Source organism: Scomber scombrus, chromosome 7 (assembly GCF_963691925.1).
Source record: "Scomber scombrus chromosome 7, fScoSco1.1, whole genome shotgun sequence".
NCBI classification, from domain to species: Eukaryota; Metazoa; Chordata; class Actinopteri; order Scombriformes; family Scombridae; genus Scomber; species Scomber scombrus.
Window position 1 is genome coordinate 1,301,207 of NC_084976.1, and position 17,572 is coordinate 1,318,778.

General features: G+C 38.9%; 1 protein-coding gene across 1 annotated transcript in view; it reads left to right on the forward strand.

Annotated features, from left to right (window-relative positions):
- The first annotated feature begins 2,843 nt into the window (after positions 1-2,843).
- hace1 (HECT domain and ankyrin repeat containing E3 ubiquitin protein ligase 1) overlaps positions 2,844-17,572 on the forward strand; it is a 38,007-nt gene continuing 23,278 nt past the window's right edge. Inside the window, exons 1-13 of the mRNA XM_062422235.1 lie at positions 2,844-3,070; positions 3,962-4,016; positions 4,201-4,290; positions 5,800-5,904; positions 9,230-9,305; positions 9,445-9,576; positions 10,298-10,380; positions 10,582-10,678; positions 10,910-11,011; positions 11,099-11,205; positions 12,846-12,996; positions 14,515-14,589; positions 16,251-16,558. Of these exons, the coding sequence (XP_062278219.1) occupies positions 2,980-3,070; positions 3,962-4,016; positions 4,201-4,290; positions 5,800-5,904; positions 9,230-9,305; positions 9,445-9,576; positions 10,298-10,380; positions 10,582-10,678; positions 10,910-11,011; positions 11,099-11,205; positions 12,846-12,996; positions 14,515-14,589; positions 16,251-16,558 (1,472 nt within the window). The 5' untranslated portion in view covers positions 2,844-2,979. The remainder of the gene's footprint in view (positions 3,071-3,961; positions 4,017-4,200; positions 4,291-5,799; positions 5,905-9,229; positions 9,306-9,444; positions 9,577-10,297; positions 10,381-10,581; positions 10,679-10,909; positions 11,012-11,098; positions 11,206-12,845; positions 12,997-14,514; positions 14,590-16,250; positions 16,559-17,572) is intronic.

Here is a 17,572-nt window from a genome sequence, read left to right on the forward strand (position 1 = left end):
TTTTATTTATCACTCACTTACAAAACATACACAGTAACAGTGCAGTAAACATAGAAATAAAAGGATAAACATTACATTAATAATAAATGAAAAACAAATAAATAATACAAAAATAAAAATATGCCAGGGGTCACGAGTAAAGAAAAAATAAAGATATTGAAGTGGGAGCACAGTCGCATAGTTTTGAAAGCTTTCATGTTTTTAGCAGAGGATATTGACTTAAAATATAATTCCAGTTCTTTCATAAAAACACAGGAAAGAGGTTTCACTTTGGCAAATTTATATTTGTGGATGTAAAGGAAGTACTGTATGTGATACATTATTTGTAAGACTACAGTGCCCCCCTGTGGCCATAATATGCCCTGCATGCTCGGTTGTTTAATAAAGTGACAGATGAAAGCAGTCAGTGCTGCTCAGTAAAAACATCTCAACAAGTCATTTATCTCCTTTTCAGCCCAGGGAAAAATAAATAAGTGCTTTTACTTTATTGACAAGGCATATTTAATCATTTCATGAATTAGTAAGAACTATTTGTTAATACAACAAGATAAAATAAGTTGGATCACTCTTGTTCACTGCAGTAATTGAAGAGTAGGATCTATTTATGAGACCTCCACACCTGTCAAATTAAACAGCACAATATCATTTCTCAAAATACCTTTTCTACATATAAAATATGTCATTTAAAGCTTTTGCATTATGCCATGAACTACAGTAGCCTTTATGATACTAGTAATAACACCAAATCAGTAATCAAAAAATGCTGTTCATTATGTGTTTAACTCTTTTAAATGACCTGTGCTACAACTCCACTTTCTGAGTATATACATGATTGCTGATATTCTTTATCATTTCATGTGTGTCTGTGTACATGTTTGTGTTTTTGTTTATTTATGTATTTATATAAAATAATATAGTTTTATTATCTGGTATCATATCAATGTGAATCTATATTTTGATCATCTTTATTTAGCACTTCTCTTAACAAGGTTACACAGTGCTGCACAAGTGAAAACAATAATATAAAAACAACCAGTTAAAGCACAAATACAATGGAAGAAATAAGATACACTAGATGCATTAAGTAGACAATATCACTAAATAAAAAGTTGAATTTAAAAAAGCATTTAAAGGCAGACACTGAGCCAGCTGAGCTGAGATCTCCTGATCCACAGCCATCAACCTTGTGTTACAAACAGGACATTGGGGTCGAAAGGTCACTAATCTAAGAATGTAGTGTATGGAATGTAATATACTGTAAAAAGCTTTATTCATTAACAATAAGAGTTTAAAATCAGTTCTTAAAATAACTGTGAGACAATGCAGGACAGCTAAAAGCAATAATATGCTCATACTTCCCAGACCCACTCAAGGAATCTATAACATACAGTATATTATAGATTCCTTGGACCCACTTAGAAGCTGCGCTGCTGCTTTCTGCACTAGCTCTAAGTACTGTAGACTGTTTTGGCTGAGCCCAGACTCTAATGTAATGCAATAATCCAGACAACACAACAAGGGAATGTACTACTCCCCCCCCCCCCCCCCCCCCCCCGACCAGCTGAAGACACTTGTAAATTGAAAAAGCTGGATTTTACAACTGCTTTCACTTTGTCCTCTGAAAGTAAAGTCTGACCCTTTCAAACAATACACCCACATCTTTAAAATAGGTTCCTCCTGGAATTATCATATCATAATTTTAACTTCACTGCAGATATTTAGCTCACCATTTGTAGTTTTACAATAATTGACTAGAATATATCAAGTCAGTTAATTAACACAATTTCCTTCTATAGATTGACGGAAATGAACAAATAGTACACAGCTATTGATTCAGCAGACTGTTAAAGTGATTCTGTATGAAAACCATGCATTATTGATTCAAAGTACGAAACAGAAGCAATTTAATGTTCACTGTACTGTCCTGTGGTGAAGCAGCTGTTTCAGGTTCTCTAATAAGGAGAGAAAGAAACCATTAGCTGCCTGTGAAGCAGTCTGATGGTATTTGGTGATTCCTGCAATACAGGACCACATTTTTAAGACCCTAAATTTTCCTAATGAATTGGATGACCTGCGGCTGGAGGCTGCCATTTCTGGTGTTTATGCAAAGATGGACGACATGAGTGTGAGTACAAATAATAATAATTTCTAAGTAGTTAGAAAGTATTATTTGGCTGGAATAAACCTTTAAAACTATAAGTAGTTAGTCAAAGTAATATTTGGGTGGAATAAACCTTTAAAACTATAAGTAGTTAGTCAAAGTAATATTTGCGTGGTATAAACCTTTAAAACTATAAGTAGTTAGTCAAAGTAATATTTAGGTGGAATAAACCTTTAAAACTATAAGTAGTTAGTCAAAGTAATATTTGGGTGGAATAAACCTTTAAAACTATAAGTAGTTAGTCAAAGTAATATTTGGGTGGAATAAACCTTTAAAACTATAAGTAGTTAGTCAAAGTAATATTTAGGTGGAATAAACCTTTAAAACTATAAGTAGTTAGTCAAAGTAATATTTAGGTGGAATAAACCTTTGAAACTATAAGTAGTTAGAAAGTAATATTTGGGTGGAATAAACCTTTAAAACTAGGGTCCTAGAAAATGGGTCCTTAAACCGCGGCGGTCCTGAAACAGCAGCCCTGGAATTGCAGGAAGAGGAAAATAGGTATTGATGGGCTGATGAAAACAAACAAACAAACAAAAAACACTGTCACTGTCCTTTAAGCCAAATAGCATTAGAAACTACACTACCCACAAAACATGGCGCTTGACCGTCATCAAAACAGGAAGTGTTAAAGGCAGGGCAGTAGCGTTGTTGGTGTCTCAGAGAGACACAGGGAAAAATCAGTGTCAGAGACGCGGCTCTGCCCCTGTCAGCGCCCATGGACGACGCCCAGGAACAACACATCCTCACTGGGAACAAATAAAGCCGACGAGCGACGAGCTTTGTTCCCCCGGTTCCTCTCAGTCGACGGTTAACCTATGATGGAACGGGCGATGGAGCAGCTCAACGTACAGCTCAGCCGGCTAACCCGCTCCCTCCGCCGGGCCAGGACCGTGGAACTCCCGGAAGGTAACGACGAGCCGGCATGATGAAAGGCTTTATAAAAACAGCAAGGGGCGGCCAGCGGGAAGAATGGTGTTTACTGTTCACGTGCTAATCTAATCATAGAGAGGTGTTACAACACTCTGCCTCGGCCTGTCACTGTCATTCTGCTGCTGCCTTTACAGGAGTTAAAGTGTGTGTCTGGACACACACACACACACACACACACACACACACACACACACACACACACACACACACACGGTTCTGTTATTAGTGTAACAGTTGGATTTCTTCAGTTTGTCAGACAGTAGGAATAGGAACATACTGTACAGTGTTTAGGTAGGTGTTAGTAGTTAATGCTGTGTTACTGTGTTAGTTTAGGATAACATCTTATATAAAGCTCTGGTTATTAACAGAGGATGTGAACATGACACTATGCAGAAAATAGTGTCATCCCATATATTTAAAATGAGTATGAATTACTGATAAACATTCTGCTGTGTACAGTAGTGTTTGGTCAGTGTGTGCACAGTGAGAGACCATAGATGATTATACTGACAGCAGGAGCAACGAGGAAGTAGAAGTGGAGACACACTCCTCCTGTTATTGCTGTACAAAGGCATAATAAATGTATCAGCATCAAAAAACAGCACTTTCAATATGATCCACCTTTGTGCACCCAGTCTCTGAGACTCTAAAGTTCACAATGTTTCAATTCTGACTTAAAACAACAGTCAGGAACCCAAATGAACATGAAGTGTGTTTTTCTTGCTGTAACTATTCCTCCTGTTCATACTGACCATTAGAAGATCCCTTCATAATGTTTAGGACTAAATCTATTTAGATTGAACTCCGTTATGACATGATGTTTTCTTCTTCTTCTTCTTCTTCTTCTTCTCTTTCTTCCCCTCACAGACAATGAGACTGCAGTGTATACACTTATGCCAATGGTCATGGCTGACCAGCACAGGTAAGCATCCCACCACACACTTTAACATGGGTAGTGTGTGACTGCATGTGTTGAGTTGTGTTTATTTGTTTTTGCTGGAAGTCATGAGTCATGCCTTTTTGTATTCGCATGTGCATAGTTGAGTGAATGTGTGTGGTTGTTTCCTGCGGATATGATTCACTTGTGCCATCCTGCTCCCCCACAGGTCAGTGTCAGAGTTGCTGCTCAACTCCAAGTTTGATGTGAACTACGCCTTCGGACGGGTGAAGAGAAGTTTGCTGCACATTGCTGCCAAGTAAGATGTTAACAGTTTCACCCTCTGTTTCTGTGTGTGTGTGTGTGTGTGTGTGTGTGTGTGTGTGTGTGTGTGTGTGTGTGTGTGTGTGTGTGTGTGGATAATGAGGGCTGGCTGGTGGTGAGAAAATGGATAAAAGAGGGCTGATGGACAAAAGCCACTTCAAACTGAAAATACTGAATTGAAAACTGTAACACAACAGCACAGGAAGTACAGCAGAGAGACAGGAGGGGATATAGCTATGATATAGTCAGGGAGTGTGACATACTGCTAATATTACTCTCTTTTCATTCATTGGTGGCCCAGTGAGGCAGATTTGAATGTGAAAGCTTCTGCTAGCTCATAATGTGTTTAACAAGCATCATTTTAACAGAAAAAAAACCCACTTTCTGTGGTGTTGTTACACTGAGCACTGACTACATCACTACACTGAAACTCTGTTTTACCCCTCTGTGTGATAAATGTTAATCAAATGATGATCAAGTGATGGTACATTGGTGCTTTTACTTTGAAATTCATTCATTTTGGTAATTTATTTTCTTATTTCCTGGGATTTATCACAGAACTCTTTCTCCTGATAGAGACTTGGCTCTGTTTGAATGCTCAGAGGACTCTTTAACTTTCCCTTTACGCATTCAAACAGCTTCATTAATGGGCGTATTAGCAAAATACAAAATCAAAAACTATTATTAAGGACTGGACGGCTTCAGAGACTGTCTGCATGATCTTGTTTCAGTTATTCACATGAACTTTTTTTTTTTTTTTGAAAAGTCAGCACAGATGGGAAAAGGTTTGTGGTCCCTTTGTGTAATACTTTGACTGCATCTGTATGTGACTATTTTGTGTGTGCACCCCTGGGTCCTATTTGATAGGTGTATGGAATAATGTGTGTCCTTGACATTTGGTTTAGAACCTAGTTACAGGAATCCTGTGTGTGTGTGTGTGTGTGTGTGTGTGTGTGTGTGTGTGTGTGTGTGTGTGTGTGTGTGTGTGTGTGTGTGTGTGTGTGTGTGTGTGTGTGTGTGTGTGTGTGTGTGTGTGTGTGTGTGTGTGTGTGTGTGTGTGTGTGTGTGTGTGTGGATCAAACACAAAGTCACCAATAGAGGCAGTAACATTTCTTCCAGTGAGTTTTTTGGGTGATTTAACAAAAAAAAGAGTACAAAATTGTCTTATACATGCAATATCATGGTCCTGATTCAAGTTGTAAATATCAGAAATATTTTAAATAAGAGGCAGCAGCTGGATCATAAGACAAACAATAAGAATCCTTCAACATCACACATTGCATGATGATATCTTCAGTCCGGCCCATCTTAATATGTAATTACCAATGTAGAGCGGGAGGTAGAGCGGTCGTCCACCAATATGGAAGATTGGAGGTTCGATTCCCGGGTCGGCACCCTGTGTGGTAGCTCCTGTCATCACTGTATTAAACTGTGAATAGGTTATGTATATGTATATGTAGACAGTCTCTGCTCTGACGCTAAAGGCTCTGTTTCCTCTCCACAGCTGTGGTTCAGTGGAGTGTCTGGTCCTGCTGCTGAAGAGAGGAGCCAATCCAAACTACCAGGACATCTCAGGCTGCACCCCACTGCACCTCGCTGCCAGGAACGGGTACGAACCTCACACTGCATTCACAAGCAAATAAGTCAGTCGCTGTTAAATGTTGGGTAATCATCACTAATTCCATCAGTACATCAACAGAGTCACAGTCATACTCACCACTCTGCTCACTCACTTTAGTTAAAGGACTGGTTCACAGTTTTTAAGTGTGTCTTAAAGCAGCAGTCAGGTGTCCATATGAACAGTAAAGAGGTTTTCCTCTCTGTAATCATTCCTCCTGTTCATACTGACTATTAAAAGATCTCCATCACATGTGCTTTCAATGGAAGTGATGGAGGACTAAATCCACAGTGTGTCCACACAGTCATTTCAAAGTAGATGATCAGCTTCTATTGAGCTTCATCAGTGTGAGTTAGTCATATCAAGTGATATCTGACACATTTACAGTCTTTTTAGCATCACATTCCCTCTTAGTGTTTCCCTGTTGAGCTGTGGTGGAAGTATAGTAACAAAAAGACTTTGCTACTAAAAACTGTAACGTTGAAACATAGAAGATGAAGATTTGTCTCATTTGGACGCTGAAGCTTCATATTAGCTTCACATCAACTTTTAAATACATGTTTACATAGAAGGAGGACTGTGGATTTAGTCCTCCATCACTTCCATTATAAGTACATCATGAAGAGATCTTCTAATGGTCAGTATGAACAGGAGGAATGATTACAGCAAGAAACACACACTTCATGTTCATTTGGGCTCCTGACTGTTGATTTAAGACATTTTTGAAAAATTGTGAACTAAATTATTGAATGAAAACAATTGTTTTATTTAAGAGTGATGAGCTTTACATGTTACACTGATGAAATGATCTGTGGAAATGAACAAATACGGAATTTATCAGAACAACATGTAAACATGGAGGAAGTGTTGAGTTTACATTAGAAGGGAACAGAGGACATGGGAATTAAAGCCTTTCTCTAATAATAGAAGCCAGTTAGAATGAATGCTGCTCTTCTCTGCAGTGCAGATGAATACAGGTGTCGGATCAGGATTTTCGGAGTTAAAAATTGAGGGTATCTCACCCTATGCTGCTTTGATTTGAACCATATTTCATCTCTTAACGTGTCTTGTGAATCTTTAGACTTCATGTAACATGAAAACCTCTTAAACTCTCCTTTAGTAATGTTGCCAGTCACATTAGTGGGGTTTCTCACTGAGTTCAGCCTCTCAGTGGTTAGTCCAGTGATACAGTATGTACCATCCAGCCACTGTGTTTTTGATGTGTGGACATTAGCCGAGGCTTTGAGCCTGTAATCTGAGATCTTTCACACACACACACACACATCAGCAGGCTGAGCCAAGATGACATAAACATTTACCATTCACAGAGGAGAAGATGTCTTTCCTGCATATCTCTACTGGACTGTACTGGAAGATGTTAATGTTAGAACCATTTCCTGCAGGTCATTTCTATCAGACAAGATTTCCTTTTACAGTCCTCATAGCTCCAGCTTCTACTCATGCACTAAGGGCCTGATTTACTAAGATCCCAAATAAAGGTACTAAATTGCGTGTGCAGTGCAACAGATTGTGTGTTGGTTAGTGTGCATTTTGTGGGTGATCTACTAAGAATAACTGTGTAAAGAACAACAGGGGCAGACAGTATTTAGATGAACATAATGAAATGTGATCCCATGGAATTAGAGGAAGAGGTTAACAAATAAATTGAGTTATAGCAAAAAAAATATTACCAGAAAAATATGCTGTATGGGAGAGTATTAGTGACAAAGTCAATGCTGTTAATAAATCCAAAAATATTAAAACAGGTGGAAAAAAACCTGTTGTGTGCGTATTCTGTCATTGTGTCTCCGTCTCCTCGTCTCCACGGTAACAGCTGGTTAATACCTGTCCTTCAAACTTATTATTTATAGACAGTTAGCGTCAGCAACATTACCTTCAGGTTTGGTAAATCACAATGCGTGTGCTAAATAACATATTTACATTTTGTTCTCCCTGTACATACTAAATGGACAGCGTGTATTATCTTGCACATTTAATATGCGTTCACACACAAGACACAAGCCTCAGTGCACCACATTAGTAGACCCGCATTTTTTTGCAGCTGATGTCAAGTTTCCACATGTTTTTACACACACAAACCTGTAGTAAATCAGACCCACACACTATAATAAGTATTTTGGATGTCACACATTTAGCTTTGTTCTTCAGAATCTTTGCTTCTGCACATTTAATTTGAAAATAAAAAAAAATAAAGGATACTACATCAAAGTGGCAATCTTAATTTGAGTAGGTTTACATCACAATAGGATTAAGTGTGTGGGGGATAGAGCTCTTTTAAAACATAGTTCCCTGTAATTGGGCTGATACACATGAATTCATTAGCTTTAAGAACAAAGAATGTGTAAGTGTCCAATTACTTCCTGTCTGGACTGTGTGTGTGTGTTCTTTGACTCACTTGTGCCACTTTATGTCAAAATAAAGGCTGACCCTGACCTGAACTGAAGCTCGGAGGTTATTAAGTATTATAATAAAAGAAAACGTGAGGTGAGCAGACTCAGTGTCCATCCGTCCCAGTCTCATGAACCTGATATCTCAGGAATGTCTTTAGGGAATTTCTTTAAATTTGGCCCAAATGTCCACTTGGACTTGAGGATGAACTGATTGGATTTTTTTTGGTTAAAGGTCAAAGTCACCATGACCTCATGTCTGTCCCCGTCTTGTGAATGCGATACCTCAGAAATGCCTGGAGGGAAATTCATTACATCTGGTAAAACATCCACTTGGACTCAAGGTGTCCACACAGATGTCCAGTAGAATACAATGAAATAATGGCATTTTATATCCAAAAGGTCAAAGGTCAACTTCACTGTGACATCAAAGTGTTCTGCAAATGCACTTTTCTGGCCATTATTCTACGTCATAACAGGAACAGAAGGGCAGATTGTGACCATCACATTTAGTCAGATGCTGAGTTGGTGACACTGATCTTGGTGTTCACCATGTGGTCAATATAAAGATCTTCTGTGCCGCTGGGTTGAAGATGTGTGTAAAACATCCATGTGTTTTAATCTGTAGCTTCTTTGCAGCAAAAATGAATATCTAAATCATACTGTCTGCTGTCATGGTTACAGCTTTGTGTTCTATCAGAATCAGATTTACTGGCCGAACGTGTGAAGACATACAAGGAAAATACACTTAATAAATTCCTTCAAAGACGTCACTACAAATATTATATGAGTCTGAACAAGCATGCATGTAGATAGATCTTCATGGCAGTTGAATTTGTGAAACGACATGAAACAGACTGTGTGGGATTATCAGATTTCTGAACTCTTTCCTCCACTGTTCCCTCCAGACAGAAGAAGTGTATGGGCAAACTGCTGGAATACAATGCTGATGTGAACATCTGCAACAATGAGGGACTGACTGCAGTAAGTGGACTGTAATCCTCTGCCTCATGTTGTACTCAATGCCTTCAAATCATTGTAATTCTAATGTGATCTATGTGACTGCTAGTTAATGACCTCCTGTAGTCAGTGTAGTGACTGTCCCTTTGCTGCTGTGATGCAGATCCACTGGCTGGCAGTGAACGGGCGGACGGAGCTCCTCCATGATCTGGTCCAACATGTGACCAATGTGGATGTGGAGGATGCAATGGGGCAGACAGCTTTACATGTAGCCTGTCAGAACGGACACAAAACTGTGAGCCCATTACAAAATTAAAAAAACGTGGATATACAGTAGTTCTTTTTGCCCTGCTAATGAGAGGATGGGACTCATATTTTTGTCCAGTTGTGTGTTAGGAGCAGTTTTGCCTCTCGGCTTTTAGACCTTTAAATAGGAAGTTTTACCAGCAGTGCAAACCGTTTTCAACATGTTGCAAAGCACTGTGGGACATTTATTTTGAAATTACTTTTGGCATTCTATTTGATCCATATTTGCAGATGAGCTCTGACATTAACCATGGCCACTGGCTGTGATCACAGTGTGAGTAGATGCACACTTTGCTCTGGCCTTGATTGAATACCATTTGGTTATGGCTACAGCTGTAGCTATGATTGTGATTGGCTGGCTGCTCTTTACAGCACCTATGATAGAAAAACAGACACATCTATGCAATATGATAGATGTGTATGATAGAGGGTTCTTATGCCATGCTCACAACTTCTCTGGAAATATGAGCAGAGGGAAACAAAAAGTATCGCAACAGACTGCAAAACTAATTTCAAGGGACCCCGAAACTTATCGTTATACTTACGTATAACAAGGTAATACAGTATACAATAAAGTATTACAATTACAATAAGCTGCTCCCATCACCCATCTATTATTTCCACTCAGTACCTGCTAACACAAATCATGTACACCATAATGTTCAGCCAGTCACTGGCTCCTGTGTGTGTGTGTGTGTGTGTGTGGTCAGACGGTGCTGTGTCTTCTGGACAGCGGAGCTGACATCAACCGACCAAACGTCTCTGGAGCAACACCTCTTTACTTTGCCTGCAGGTGATGTCATTGTCATGTTGGTGATTTCATCTCACCTCTTTACACACGTCCTCTTCTAGTTCAGGAATAGAGATGCATGAATAGATGTCTTCCTGTCATTTTTAAGAAAAATGAAAACAGTTATATTTTACAATACCCAAGGACTGCTTCATTTGCATATCTGAGTCTCAATACTCAAATATGTAAAAACGTATTTTGTAGTCACGGCCAAAGAGACACAGCACAGATCCTGCTCTCTCGAGGTGCCAAATACATCGCTGACAAGAATGGAATCACTCCTCTGGATCTGTGTGTGCAGGTGAACATTTTAACACCTTTCATGCACATCAGCCTGTTCCCTCTGTTTAGTGCATCATACATGCATATAAATCATGCTGTGTGTGTGTGTGTGTGTGTGTGTGTGTGTGTGTGTGTGTGTGTGTGTGTGTGTGTGTGTGTGTGTGTGTGTGTGTGTGTGTGTGTGTGTGTGTGTGTGTGTGTGTGTGTGTGTGTGTGTGTGTGTGTGTGTGTGTGTGTGTGTGTGTGTCAGGGAGGATACGGGGAGACCTGTGAGATCCTCATCCAGCACCACGGCAGACTCTTCCAGACCCTCATCCAGATGACACAGAATGATGATATCAAAGAGAATATGGTATGAGCAGCATGTCTGCACACTCATTCATAAGCCCTGTACGCACACTTCTGTTGACTTCTGTGACGTGTGTGTGTGTGTGTGTAGCTCAGGCAGGTTATGGAGCATGTCTCTCAGCAGAGTGACAGTCATTATCAGAGGATCTTGACCAGTCTTGCTGAAGTTGCAACCACCAACGGACACAAGCTACTCAGGTATAACTGTACATATCTTACTCATACATTTCATTTTTTTTAAATATTAGTTTAATTTTACATATACAGGCAGTTGACTAATTAAAGGAACCAACAACACATCTTCATGGTCTCTACACACACAGCAAAGAGGAAGATCTGCTTTTAAAGCTCTGTGGTTCCAGGTCTCAGTACTGAATCTCTGAGGTTTGGAGTATATCAGCCACGTGCCTCAAAGTGCTTGGGGGACTCTTTCATACCATCAGACATCAGACTGTACAACACCACAGCTCCCAGTACCTCCCACTCCCACTAATAAGACTGAGGCTGTCCTTACTGTTTAATCCCAGGAACATTGCACACTTGTATACAGTATAAGGAATTTATGTATATTGTAGATTTATATAATTACAGATTGTTTTAGAGATTGTTTATTGTATATTGTTTATCACTTCACCATTACAAGTTTACCATACCTTACCTTATCTTATTTGACAGTTTACCATCAATCAATTTCAGTCATACTGTATATCAGAGCTGTATTTGAGCTGTGTTCATTTACTTTTTATCAGTTTTAAATTAGCACTGAGGAACAGTACAAGCAGAAACAGCTCACTGGATGTGACTGATTGATGTGATGAGTATAACATGCTGTGACAGTCACAATCACCAGATCTCAACCCAGCTTAATACCTACGGGAGAGAGAAAGTTAGAGCCCCTATAACATGTGCAATGTCTGATTGTATGGCAAGTGCCTGGTGAATGAAAGTGCTCTACTATAAACTGAACAAATCTATTCAAGAAATAAATCATCAATTTTCATCATCCATCTGTAATGTTGTAAAAATCCATAGAAAATAAGCTGGCCTGTAACACGGTCACTGTTTTTTAAATAGTGCTTAATGGACATTTTAGTGACACAGATTAAGACACATGTCAGATACTGTGATCAGATTCATGGTTCACCTTTAGCCAAGATTGCTTCTCTCATTTCCTGTCACTTCTCTACTGTCCACTTTCAACTAAAGGGATGACATGGCAAAAATGTAAAAATAATGTCCACCATAAGTTTATACAGCACATGGCAGTGTGGTCCTTACATATGTGTGTCTATGGGAGCTCATGTCTGCAACAGCTGATGTATTCCGCCTTATCCCATGTTCTTCTGCATTGGTTAGTTTATGGTTGTAATCACATGGTGATATTTTTTGTCTTTCTGACCTTTTTCAAACCTTGTTCCAAAAGTCAAAATGTCTGTAAAGGAGTCTCACAGGAGATTCAGGATAGAAAGGTTTAACGAGGTGTCATCTCTGGCCTTGACCAGCCTAGAAATCGCAGCATATGGAGGGAATGCCTACAGCAGCTGCAATGCTCCTTAACATAAATTCTCCCAAGTGTGTGCTGCATGCTGGTTTTTATTTTGATGTATCACCATCTCTACAATGATACCAAACGTTTTCTCAGCCATTTCTTTTTTTAAGTTGGACTCATTCAAGTAAAAATGCCTAAACATCCATTATGTTAGTGTTGTAAAGATTGCAGGTTATTAATCTCTCTTCTGCTCCCCCATCTAACAACCTGTCTTCTTAAAGGAACCATTCATTCATTGTTTAGTAAAATATGTTTGACGGTCCTTCATCTTTCCTCTTCCTCTCCTCAGCCTGTCCAGCAGTTACGAGGCTCAGATGAAGAGTCTGCTGAGAATCGTTCGTATTTTCTGCCACGTGTTCCGCCTGGGGCCTTCATCACCCAACAACGGCAACGACATGGGCTACAACGGCAACAAGACACCTCGCAGCCAGGTTTTTAAGGTTAGTGGGAGGTTTGTGTACAGTATTTATCATCTGTGAGGCGTTGCAAGTGCTGGGCTTGTTTACACTGACAATCATACTCAATGGATTAAAAAGGCTTTGCCAATGGCCCTGTCAATTTGAAGACTTACTAATATTTATTGGGTGGTGGGATAAAATGTATCAGTGAATTATTCAAAATGTATTATTAGTCTGCTGTGTTGAAACCACTGCTTACTTCTTAAATTAGTGGTTTACATTTAGAACTACAATTGAATCTAAGACAACTAAGCTTTGAACCTTTCAACGCCTGACACAGAAACTCTTCTTCTTTTAGTAGGATGTAAAGGATAAGTTCTGCATGATTCATTTTGTCAATATTAGAGCCCGACCGATACTGGATTTTTGGGGCTGATGCCGATACAGATTGGGAAATTAAAAAATTCCAATATCAGTATATAAGCCAGTTATATTATATATACAGGATATATACATAAACACAGATTATGTAATGGAGGCATGATCTTTTACAGTATAAGAATAAAGTACATTTTTTATAAAATGACATCAGCACATTGAAAGAGTAAATTTCACTGGGAATTTAATATGTATTAAACTCAAATTAGGAAAAAGGATTAAATATACTTAAAATCTTAAAAAAAACATACCAGCACATATTGGACAGGAGAAGCACCAGTACCGATATATCTGTTATAGGACAATATCGGCTGATAATATTATTGGTTGAGAGATATATCGATCGGGCTCTAGTCAATATATATCATGAAAACACAAACCAACATTGCATGTGTCCTACTAATACTGTAAGTATTGTGTGTGTGTGTGTTTGTGTATCAAAGCCTGATATATCTTATTCCTCTTTGTCATAGAACTCCATCGTTGTCCAAAAACTATTAAAAACACATCAAGGCCACACTGTTGAACTGAATGACATTTTCATTCATTACCATGAACACACACCCCGTAGTTTATATTGACTGAGTCCAACACACACACACACACACCGTCCTGCTGCCAGAAATACTCACTAGAACACCTAAAGGACAACAGAAAGGACCACAGTGACAAAGTTCATTTAAGTCCTTTGTTTGTAAAATCTGCTACAATCTTACTGATAAAGCAACACTATATGAAGTAGTTAAAATGATTGGAGGATCATTTGGTTTACCTCAGAATGAATTTATGCCATCAGAAGTTTTTCAAGGTTATGTCATCACATAAAAATTCTTCACAAAGTGGCTTCAGCTGTAATTATAAAACTAACACTAACAAAGACTAATGATGTTTGTTGTCTCTCATCTGGTCAGATCACATGACCAGAAAGGCAGAAAGAGAGAGAGAAAGAAAAAGAAAAAAAACATAATGTGACTTGATAAATTAAATGTACCTTTTTTAGCATCTATTTAATTCTGCTTCTATCTCTGGACAGTTAGTAACACTGGCACATGTTTACTCTGAGCTGACTTGATGTTTTCTAACTAAAGCAGTGCCAATAAGAATTGACTCCATTGGTTGCAGATGTGTGTGAGACAGATGGATGTGGAGACGATACAAAAAGACGGGTGTTCCTGGACAGGTTCTCCTTTCTTAGATGTGAGCCACAGACATATTTCATATTTGCAGTAAATCATAAACCTGTGCATGTCAAATACATTGAGCCTCATTCATGAACAGTGCTGTGCTTAAACTGTGCAGGATTCATTATGTTTTCTTACCTGAATTCATTTGTCCTCTGTGAACACATTTAGAACAGTCTAGGAAATGTGCACACAACTAAATACAGAGCATATTAAAACCACATTCATTAAAAAAGGCTTTAATAGACAACAATATGCAAAACCGTTCATTCACTAATGTGTTGCCCAAATGTATAAAAATAAAAAAATGAAATTGACAATCTTTCATCCTTATCAATTATTGTCATAACTAAAATATTGAAATAGTATAGCTACTTACAATGGAGTACATTTTAAAATGTAACACATTTGGCTTTAATTGTTTTAATTTACTTGGCCTATTATGATTGGCTACTCCCACCAATTTCTAGTGCTATGGGTGGTTTTCTAGTGCCATGTAATTGTGCATATGTAGCCAGTGTTAATTGGTAGTCATCTGGTTAATTAGAGACCTATTGAGACATGCAGGTTATATGCAAGATTCTGATTTACCTCTCTAGCCTTGGTGGTATATGCCAGATATTCCAGATTATTGAAACCCAAACCTCTTGTTTTTTGTTTTTTTGACTATAGTCAGTCTTCAGGAAACACTGTGGAGAAGGTTGCCCTTTCTGGCTTCCACTTTGGAAATTGTTTTTTCAATATCACACATTTTTGGCCCATGCTTTTCTCTTAAAACTTCCCAGCTCTCTCTATGATACACCTCCATGAAAATGTTTTTCTTATAAAGAGAAAAAAGGGTGTATCAGTTTGCTGATTGCAAATAGCAGGCTGTCAAGTTAAGATCATTCTGATTCGCTAACATGCAAACAAAATCAGCTGATGTGCATGTGTCATGAGCCGACAGTCATTTTGCATGCACACTCATTTTGTGTGCATGCAAGAGAGCATTTGTACACATAGTGAATGAGGCTCATTGACATGTTGAGATTTGGGAAATATGATCTATGGAACTGGAGATTCAGTTCAGATTCTTAACTCTCATTAAGGTAACTTGACTTTTTGATGGAATGGGAAGATGGATAATATAATCTGATGGTGTTAAAAAGAAGGTGCTTTCAAAACGCTCAATACTGTTTGATTTGTGGTGGGTTTGGATAGAGCTAGGGGTGGGCGATATGGACAAAATCTTCTATCATCACATGTCATTTTATATTATAGTTATATTTATATAAATTTCGTACGGTGGCCTGATATGGCTAAATCAATAGAAACAGAATAGCAACATGGATGATAAATCTCCATAGTCTCAAGTTATAATATATGTTGTCATATTGCCCAACCCTAAGCAGAGATTTCATCCTCTTGGGGCATGATGTGATTTTGATACCCACTGTTCTGGCTCATTTCATTAATTAAAAACCAAAGTAATGGCTCAAAGTTTTGGGACTAAATCAGTCCCAAAACTTTGAACCATTACTTTCTATTAAAAATTAAAAAATAAAGAGGACACTTTGTCAAACCTGCAGATGCCCTGAAGATCAAAGTCATTCCTCTCTTGTGATGCCTTAATGGTTGGTTCTCTTTGTTATCTCTTGGATCCTGCCTGCCTCTCACCTCCTGTCTGTGTGTGAGCAGCCGTTGGAGCTGCTGTGGCACTCCCTGGACGAGTGGCTGGTGCTGATCTCCACAGAGCTGGACAGGAACAGGAAGAACCCCTCCTCTTCCTCCACTTCCAGCAGCGAGATAGCCTCTCTGCTTCTCAAACAGCGGGAGGTCGACCACTCCGGCTCCACTCCCAAGCTCCCCTCCTCGTTGGACCGTCAGATCGTCATGGAAACAGAGGCGTATGCTGACGGGGAGGACGTCATCTCCATGACAGCCAGTCGGCTCAGCGCTGTGATCCAGGCCTTCTACATGTGCTGTTCCTGTCAGATGCCACAAGGGTCTGTACTCACCTGTTTGCTGTCATATTTAGTAGAATAAGGAGAGAATTAAAGGATAAGGCTGGCAAATGTCTATATTTTTGTTATTTCTTATTCAGTACAAAGTAAAAAGGTTGTATTATTTGTTGATAGTAAGAAACATATTGAAAATCTCTAGCCATCCTTTAAATATGAGCTCTAATCTAAACAGACCTTAAGTTCCTGCCAATATACTGCAGAAAACACAGTCTTTTGTGGAGGAGCTGACATACTACTACTAATACTGCTACTTTTATTGTGTTGCTGATATTAAGGCCACTAATACCTCTACTACAACAGTAATACTGCTGCCACAAGAACTACTACAACAGACACTATTACTGCTACTGTCATTACTACAGGTGGTGCTAAATGTGTCATCCTGCAGACTTTGGAGATCTGCCCTAGACTACAAGCTTTGTTTCTGCAATTTTAGTAGTGGTGCCTTCAAGGACCATGAAATGTGGGTCTATCTACCAAAACACTCCCACCTACCAAGTGAAACTAGCGAAAGGGAAAAGCAGACATTAAGGGTTTTAACTAGTGAATTAACTAGTTGCTCTTTTTGGACCTAACGTGAATGTGTGTAACTTGTTAACTAGTAAGGCCCCAACTAGTGTAAGTGATGGACATTTTGACTCAAGTCAAATAGTGAGTTTTGTTGAACCTCAGCTCAGTGACTAGTTTGGTCCAGATGGCCACTTGTGTGTCCAAAAGGTGACTGGTTAGGACGTTGGTGCTACTACTGCAGCGCCCGGAGTTACTTGTGAGGCTACTTTTTGAATTAGTTAGACAAAAGTGCCACTAGTTGCTGAAAAAGAGTGACTGGTAAGAGATTTTGTAGTATGGCAATTTCAGGACCAAGTAGAAGCAGGTTTGGTTATTAGCAATAAGTAACAATGAGAGATGAAGGAGGAGGAACAAGCTGGCAGACATAAACTACATGGGGTACATTCTGGTCATGGTCTGACCATAAGATTTTAACAGACACTGTGG